This window comes from Eublepharis macularius, chromosome 9 (assembly GCF_028583425.1).
Source record: "Eublepharis macularius isolate TG4126 chromosome 9, MPM_Emac_v1.0, whole genome shotgun sequence".
Lineage (NCBI taxonomy): Eukaryota > Metazoa > Chordata > Lepidosauria > Squamata > Eublepharidae > Eublepharis > Eublepharis macularius.
Genome location: NC_072798.1, coordinates 39,615,358 through 39,624,582, shown reverse-complemented (window position 1 = coordinate 39,624,582; position 9,225 = coordinate 39,615,358). Strand labels below are relative to the sequence as shown.

Genomic DNA, 9,225 nt, shown 5'->3' with positions numbered 1-9,225 from the left:
GAACAGAAACTAGCATCTATATTGACATAATCTTAAATCTCTGTTCAATCCAGGGTGTTCAGTTGTTCTGAACACCAGTTATACCACCTCAGGTTCATTTCACTTGTTTCTCTTCCAATGCTATATATGCGATCAAGTGTCAGCCATGCTTTCAAGCTTACACACTGAAAATCTAGTTGATCTCAAAGGTACCAATAGACTCAAATCCTGCTGTTCTTCTGCAGACCAACACGACAACCTACCTGAAAGTATACACTGGGTGACATCTGGCATAGTAAACAGAATAAGAATATAAAAGCTTCATGAGACCAGACATCTAAAGCAGCCTGTTGCACACAGTGGCCAACCAGGGCCAACAAACAGGGCTTAGCAGACCTTCCTCTGATGTTGTCAGAAAAAAACATACATCCCTCTCTACACAATAGTTTGAAAGTGGACAGTGTGTTGAATGTTCTGCCTCAAAGGTTCAGTACATTTATGAATGGGAGAGGACTAATATTGGGATGAGAAAAATATTAGAACCCCTTCAGAACACACATTCTGGGTGGAATTTGAATGCATAGGGAATGGCAGTACTACCTCATCCTGACTGATCAGGTTCCAGACTTTAGTCCTAATACATAATTTCTATGCACAGGACTACACAGATCATGAAGACTGTCAGCTTAAATGCTCATTACTGCTGCTGTGCATCTGTAGAAAATCTCTGAGTGTGGTATGCACAGACTGATTCCATGTAAGCAAATTCAAGATGACTGTTAACATATTAATAAAAATGAAATCCTGAATGCGTCTGTTGCAAGTGTAATTTGTCACTATTTGTACTCTTAAAATTAAATTGCAATGTGGTTCTCTATTATCTGTTGTTCAGAAGGCCAAAGTTTTAAAAAAATAATCTATACTTGCTAAGAAATAGAAGATCTGTCTCAGTATGTAAACTTGTACATTAATTTGTTGTGTCCTTAGCTCACAGCCATTTTACGAATAAGGTAATTTTGCTTCCCTAGAACATCACAAACGTCTTCCTGCTTCAAGAAGGAATGCCAGTCTGTTCCTATGGAACGTTCCTGTTACTGCTAGATAACCACTGCAAAGTTACAAGAAAAAACACATTTCAAGGGTGTTTTGATATTAAGCACAAGGAGACAGCTTTCTTGGATGAAGTTTTGTTAAATAAAGCCATATTTGGAGGCAAGAAGAAGCACTTTTGAAATGATTATGCATTACAAGAATCTGCATTCAATGAAAGATTGTTCAAGCTAACAAAACTCATCAGGTTGGACAAGCACATTTTATTACTATATACAATTACTGCATCAATGAAAACAAAGACAAGACAATTGTATAACAGCAGGTGGAGGAATCCCAAGAATGACCCTCTTGCAAGGTGAAACCTTAACTGATGCAAGAACATTAGAACTTGGCAATCCTCTCTTCTTTGCTAATGTCCATACCTAGAAGAAAAACATTACCACCTTTTAATACTCCATTTTATCAGTTAGGGGGATTAAACATGCCCATACTTGTTGCTTTGCATAGGCTGGTTACTCTGCCCTTTAGAGGATGGTTAACATACCAAATTGTACCTGTTTGAACAGGAAAAGAAGTAGTATGGCACAGCTGATATGTGAACACCACAGTTAACTGACCCCAAATGTAAGACAGACAGATGCAACACATACTTATTACAGATCTTAAAGATGCTAAATTAGACCTATGCACATTTTCTAGAATAAGAACAGACTGTTCTGTCTGTCAGCTTTGTACATAGTTAAGAGGCTGTCATCCTATTCATTCTCATAGAACAGAAAATGATTTCAAAGGCACTGCTTTACAGGGGAACACAATCTCATGTATGAACATACTCCACAGAGAACTCCATAATGCAGAAATGTATGGCATAGCATATATGGCGGGAACAGCTTCCAGACACCACTGTATCAATCCCCCATGCTTACTGCAAGTAAGGGACCTGCTTTTTAGCATCTCTGTTGATGAACAGTAGCACTTCAGTTAATTTAACTAAGACAAAGAACAGCACCATTTTTTTTTGTTGTCACAGCAAACAAGCATCTAATGAACCAAATTTACCGAGACACTGATTTTTGACAAGGGAGATGAAACAAAATCTATTTGAAAACTCATTCTACTGATATCATTACACAATATCTACAGAGATATTTGAAAACAATTCTGCTTTTCTCGATTATCTAAAAAGCAAGACTAATAACTATTGCTAAATTTACACTTATTAACCTAAATGCAAAGGGCAGGAGTGATTTAGAGTACCAAATAACTTGCCCTGTAGAAAATATGCATTCAAATGAGAGTTCTTGCAACAATTACAGTGCCTAACTAAACTAAGGATGTTTCTCTGCCTCCACTGTTAAGGAAAGTACAGGATACTTACTTCTGGAACTCCCATTCTCGGTTGTCTAACGGGCACACCTGCCGAGTTTTAAGCCAACGAGAGATGCAGTGAAAGTGGAAAGCATGCTGAAAAAAAGGACCAGGTTACTCAAACAAGCTGCGACCTGTCTTTATAGGTCTAGTGAAGTTATATGATGAAGTTATGAAAGAAAGAGCATGACAAGGGGGAAATGTCATCATCTAGCATAGTACAACAAAGGCTTGTGAGGAACAATTACAGTGAACACAGCTGTTTAAAGTACAGGAGCTTAGGAATGTTACATACATTCAACTTGTAGAATGGTACATTCCCTATGTGCAGAAAGCACAGGGCTATCAGCCTAGTTAAAGAACATCTAGGTTCTGTATTCAGAAGAGCAACTTGGTAACACACAGGGAACTGAACATTTGGGAAGCAAAAGCTTCCAGTGTAAGGGGCCAGTTTGTGGCCTACACAGAATTCCTGCTCTGCCATTAATGTGTATCCACCTCCTGCACCATGTTTCTCAGCATTTACCACCCTAGACCTTGGGTAGTTTAAGTATATATGGATGGCATATGGAGAACCTCCTTTACAGTTTTCAAAGCTTCAGTTCCTACTTGTCATGGCAAACTGTTTTATCATCTCAGGATCTGATTCCCTTAGCAGCAGTGAAAACTATGAAATTCTGGATGGACACCTAGTTCCCTTATGCACTCTTAAAGGATTATTCTGTGAGCCTTCGTATCCTAACAACTTGCATATTCATAAACGTCCTCCTAAAGTTCTCCAAACATTACGCTATCATCTGCACTTACTTTAGGCTTCTTCTAAAAGAAACTTACGTTAATAGCTGGAAAGCTCTCTGCTATCATGCTGTCCCCTGGTGATTGATGATCAACTTGCAAGTCAAGTTGAAGAACAAGTAAAATTAGTTTCAATTAAAAACTGCAAAATATAATGATGCATTTGCCCTCTTCTTTCCACCTACTTGTGTGAATCGCCTCTTGCTTTCTCAAAGGTCCCATGACCTTAGTTCTAAAAGTTTGCTTGTTGGTGAATGAGGGCTTTACTAGTCTGATAGCAAACATGGTGGAGGGTCAGGGCTTTAAAATGGTTGAGAAACAGATTCCTTACATTACAAACGCCCCATGCAACAGTGCATTCTTCAGAGGTAGCTGATGCTTGGTTAGCTTGACATTCTATGCCTATGGAAACAAGTATAAGGGTGACATATTTCACAATATAAACATTCAGATGCTACAAATCTATCTCTGGTAGCCAGGTAATACCTTTGCCAGAAAACCTAACACACTTTACCATGTCAAAAAGAAGGCAGCTATATTGAGTGATAACGATTTGGAATAATAAGAGCCAGTTCCCCAGTTTTATCAATGTGACAAGAAATTGCTCTGGCATAACAGGTTACCAATGCTGAGGGACTGAGGGCAAATATTAGCTATATTCCCATTGTGGTGAAGGCACATTTGCCCACCTCCAGTCCTTTACCATGCAGGGCCTGAAAATGGGGTCTTTGAGCTCAACCAACCAGGGAGAATGAAGCCATTCCCAGCCAGCCTGGCAGTGAGTTAGTAAGGCACACTCTCCCTCTGAGCTAGGTTCTGACCAACATTTTTTTTAAAAAAAAGTATTTCTGAAGAAATCAAGGCGCAATGGCAGAAGCGGAGCCTGGCTTGGACACTGGCCCCAGAAAAGGGAAGAAAAGAATACTTGGCAGTAAGAGCTGCAATTCCACCACAAATCTGCTGGGCACTTATGAGTGAAGTAAGAACAATATAGCAGACAAAGTTTACCGGTTAACTCATGCTGATGTGGTAACAGTTGAGATTTACTTAACTAAGGTACTCTCTCAACATAAACCGTAAGAGCTGCCTTGTTCAGTCAGGTCGAGCTACTTAATGCAGCACAGTGTCTACCACAATGGTTAACCAGATGCTCCATTTAGTTTCAAGAGGTATGAACATCCTTGTTATAAGCAGCATCTAGTATGCTTATACTACACCTGAGCATGGAGAGGTTGTTCAGCCATAACAGCTGCTGATAGGCCCTTCTTTGATATTTGGATAATCCCTTTTACAAGCTAATTAGTATCTACTGTGATGGGGATTTGCCTTTCCTAGCTACAGCCACTCACCTTTAAAAAGGGAGTGGGGGAAGACTGGTTAGAACAAGAAAAAAAAGTTTGCTGATCAACTGGGGGAATATGGAGGGAGGGGGTTAAGGAGGTATCCTGCTTAGACAAGGAGTCCAATAGGGACTTTAGGTGTTTGTCAGATTGGCGGGATTTATGTGCTGTTCCTTTCAAAAACAGATAAAATCCAAGAGTCTATTCATGTTCTGAACCTCTCAAAGAGCTTGAATCATAGATACAAACACTCTTAAGCCCAAGCTCTCACATACTTTTTTACTTTGTGATACTAAGTTCTGAAGAGAGCTGGAGAAGAAGCAGTCTCTCTTACCAGTTAAATATATTTTTTATTTTTTCCTTGACCCAGTGTGAATTACATTTAGAACTATAACATGCCTGGGATCATATAAACATAGGGAAGACTATCCAAGAGAATATAAGTTCTGTCCCTGTCAGGAACAGGAGGTCCAAAGAATATATTTGCACCATGCACCTGAATTTTTCTGAATTATAAAGGGAGGATGTGGTTTGGTTGGTGAAGCAGGACACTCTGGTTCAGCTCGAGGAATCTGGAGAAGTTATTTTTTAACACAAGTGAAGGGCTTGGATCAGAGGTAGGTCACAACAATTATCACCCACATTTTCAGGCAGTGAACTTCATGTTATTTGTGCTTTGCTGAAGAAACACTTCTGCCAGGTTGGTGGGACGATTCTAAATTTTACTATCTCAAAGGAAGAGGGGGGGAAATCTCTACACAATGAGTTTTATAAGCCTACACTGTATCTGTGACTTATACCTTTAAGATACCAACTTCAGCATCTGAACTTTTCATTGTAGCAAAATTGCTCCACCACTTGATCTTTCAGTTGGTTCTGTAAGCTCTATAATATCCTCTTTGAATGGGAGTGAACAGGCCTATACAGAGTATTCTAAGTACAGTCTCATGATGGATTTAATAGGATACCTAATATGTTATCCTAATTATTAGGATTACGGGTGTGTGTGTGTTAGTTACTTTCCTAGTAATTCCTAGCATTGGGTTGGTTCCAGCACAAGGATCACAGATCTTCCTCGCTTTCCTCTCTCTCCAGAAGCCTATTCTGACTTAGAAAAGTTTATTCACAGGGTTGCAGGACTAGCATGAAGTAATAGCCAGGCAGGTTGAGAAGCTGCAGTGAGAAGAGGAAAGAAGTAAAACTGTTCCCTTCTTCCTCAACATCATCCACTGACAGACTGCTAGACCCAACCCATTGAATTTGCCTCTTCTTACACTGGACTAGATGGACCCTTTAATCTGATCCTACAAGACAAATCTAAGGTTCATTTTCCTAAGATATCAGTGTTTTCTTAAAAAAAAATGTGAATTGGAAAGATTTATGGTGCACTAAACTGTAATATAAAATTACATGGTAATTTTGTGTCTTAATACGAATACTTAGAAAACAAATTTTCTGCAGAAAAATAAACCACCAGAAATTTTTCAGCAACACATCTTTGCCTCAGACCTGTATAGACTAGCAACTGCAATGCCAAAAAAAGTTAGGTTTTACCTCAGGTTTACATCAATATAGATTTAACATAGATTGTCAAAGAAATTCAGCCAATAGCTTACCTTAACAGCAACCAAGTAGGATTTTGGTAACTCAAGATAAATTCTCTACAAATCTAAAATAGTTTTAATGTCATGACTCCTTAATATCTGCCAAAAGATATGCAGTTCAGTTAAGGAACTGGGAACCTGAAAAGAATTCCCAAGATCAAGTCACTACCATCGCCAGAATCCCTTCCATGTCTGTATTGACACATCATAATTCACCAAGAGCTGAAACAACCACAAGATTATTTCTTTCATTTTCCTCTCAGCCTGTGCATATCTGTAGTTAAAGTGTTTGAAACCCCTCCATCACTGATACTTACACAGATCCATAATGTGGTTTCTGCAGATGGCACAGTTGTCAACCACGATGTCCCAAGCCCAGAGAGCTACTGCATTCCACTATAAAAAAACAAACATTATCTAAGTGTATACCAATATCTTATGCTGGAATTCACTTTCATTTTTCCTCCCAGCCATCCCTGGCCTCTCATTGGCTTTTCAGTCACATATCTAGAAATAGGATTACTCCACAACACTAATGCCCATTTACTTTGTCATACTGACAAGAACAAGTCTAACTTATTTCTCTACTCATGTGCTCCCTCCACTCCCAGTGCAGAGCCAAGATGGACCAAGTTTAAAAGTCTTCAAATTAACAATATTTTTGTGAAGTCCAACATTCAAGAGCTGTTAACAAACTGGGTTTTTTTTCTTGTCCATGAACTATGACACCAGTTAATTATCAAAAAACAACCTTCCATTTATTATAGTACTTTAATTTAGCCTTTATAAACCAGAGTGTTCAATCTTGGCCTGGCATGGGAGGCAAAGGAATCATTGAAGCCCAAGAATAAGACAGATTCTTGTGACAAACTCTGGTTTGTTTGTGACATCTAAACACAATCAAAATATCTCATTATGTCAAGCTATCTTTGCCAATAGTCTCTAGCTGTCCCACCTTGTATATCAAATTAATGAGAGAACACTTGCAACTGTTCTGGAGCTGGATCATCATCAAAGTTTCCAAGAAGCTAAAAAAGAAGTGGACTGTCCTGCTTCTGTGCGTGTTCCTGGTATGAAAATATTACCACCTGTTAATAGCCTCAGATTAAACTGGTGTCAAAAGGCCAGCCACCTGAGCCAGTGCAAAAGTTGACGGCTGTGGTTCCGTTGCTTGTATTTGAAAACAATGATGCTTACCTTGTTCCCTCCAACTGCACTTACAGTATGAACAATGTGGAGAAAAATAACTTTTGTATGTTGTGATCCATATCACTAAGGCAGAATCACATTTTCTAGCAGGCCAAAAGTTATGCATCAAGCTGAAGAATATGTACCATCACAACCAATACAACATATTCAAGTCTGGTATTACCCTTTCAAAACTTATTTATAAAGAACTGAAACTAAACATACATGACCGTTTTGAGGCAAAAAAAGGGGGATTACTCCTACCAAGCAGGAGTACCCACAGCAAAGACTTCAGGTATACCCCAAAAGCAATTATGCGCTTCCACAATCAAGTAAAGCTACAAAGTAGTATTTATTATAGTGACAAATAAAATTTATCTCACCCATCATTGTACAATAGTATTGTTCTATTTGCCATTTTGTTAATGTATTCAACACACAAAACTGATCTAAACCAGAAGCAAACCAAGCGATTTAATGATTCACCTTCCAGGCATATTTCTTTTTTGATAATATAAAATGTTATTAGTATAACATAAAAGACTCAAACCCTTTTTATTCATTGCTATATAGCAAGTCCCTCAAAGAAAGGGAGTGACTTGACTCTTCTATACCATCTACAACTTTTTACCCTACCTTTTGAAGACCCCCATAAGGTTTTCAAAGTAAGAGATGTTCAGAGATGGTTTCCCATTGCCTGTCTTTGCATAGCAACCCTGGTCTTCCTTGAAGATCTCCCATCAAAGTACTAACCAGGGCCAACCCTACTTAGCTTTTGAGATCTGATGCGCTCGAGATAGCCTGGACTATCTAGATCAGGGCTAAACAATTAGGCTGAAAGAAAACTCCTAGTCTAAGATCATCCGACGAGCTTTAAGGCTTCAGCAGGAATTTAAAATCAGGCCCTAGTCTACTACACCACAATATCGGAAAAGCGTACAACGAAAAAGAAACAAAAGATAGAAGCAACCATTCCTCTGCTTCTTCCCTTCATCTTCCTCACATTCCTCCACCTCTAAGCAACAACCCAGCCACACGCCGGCCCCACTCACTCTTACGTACACCTACTTCTCAGCCGTTGGACCAGAACACGGCTCATCCTCCTGGAAGTCCCACCCAGTCACATACTCCCCTTTAGCACAAAACGGAAAACAAAAAACCCCTTCCTGAGAAGGATCAAGCCATCCCAAACCCCTCTGTTTCACTGCACGTCTGGCTGAGTTACGGTCTTCGAACCTCGCAGACCCTCGCGCCCAGATTACCTTCTTCACTTCAAACCGCTTCTTGCCAGCACTACTATTAGCCCCGCTAGGAGCATCCACATCCATCGCAGCAGCCATTTTGGATAAGAAAGCGCCTACCGGTTGTATTTAGTGCGCGCGCGCGAGACTGACAGCCTCGCCTCGCGAGATCTCTACGCTACAATCCACGGTTCTCTTATCCCCTTCTACAAACAGGTGTGTAAAAAGGCAGGCGGGGGCGGGGAGGGAGAGAGAGGAGGGGGGGGAGTCTGATCACGTGCCCTTGACCTCTTAAAGGCGCTAGTCAGGGCGGAGCCCGTATTCAGGCCTTGGCTCGCCTCCGCTCTTAGTAGAGTTGCCCAGCCCAAGTAGGGGAGGAGGGAAAGGCTCTTTTAAAGGGATAGCTACGCATTAATGACCGTCAGGTCCTCGGGTGCTTTTGCAAAAAGGATTGAAATTGCCACTTCTCGGCGCTTCGGGCCCATCAGTTCAGCCCCAAGGAGAGGCGGGAGCTGCCCACGAATGTTCTTTGGTCTCCTCAGAATCACGACGTTCCTTCGCTTCAACCTTCGGGGGCTGCTAGGAACCCTCAGTCCCCTGAATGCGTCGCCCCCTCCCTTTTCCACAACGCCGCCCGTCTGTCTGTCCACCCACCCA

General features: G+C 40.5%; 1 protein-coding gene across 1 annotated transcript; it reads right to left on the bottom strand.

The window, feature by feature from the left end:
- Positions 1-1,272: 1,272 nt before the first annotated feature.
- RBX1 (ring-box 1) lies at positions 1,273-8,698 on the bottom strand. The gene is made up of 5 exons (XM_054988517.1): positions 8,590-8,698; positions 6,457-6,535; positions 3,527-3,597; positions 2,411-2,496; positions 1,273-1,454 (listed from the first exon to the last, which is right to left on the bottom strand). Exons 1-5 carry the CDS (start codon positions 8,665-8,667, stop codon positions 1,442-1,444), a joined length of 327 nt encoding a protein of 108 aa, XP_054844492.1. The 5' UTR covers positions 8,668-8,698; the 3' UTR covers positions 1,273-1,441.
- Between the last annotated feature and the right edge of the window lie 527 nt (positions 8,699-9,225).

Coding starts and splice junctions, on each gene's coding strand:
- RBX1 (XM_054988517.1), bottom strand. CDS start 8,667: ATGGCTGCTGCGATGGATGTGGATGCTCCTAGCGGGGCTAATAGTAGT. Junction 3,598..6,456: donor AAACCACATTATGGATCTGT/GTAAGTATCAGT, acceptor TTGTTTCCATAG/GCATAGAATGTCAAGCTAAC. Junction 2,497..3,526: donor TTGCATGGGGCGTTTGTAAT/GTAAGGAATCTG, acceptor CCTTTTTTTCAG/CATGCTTTCCACTTTCACTG.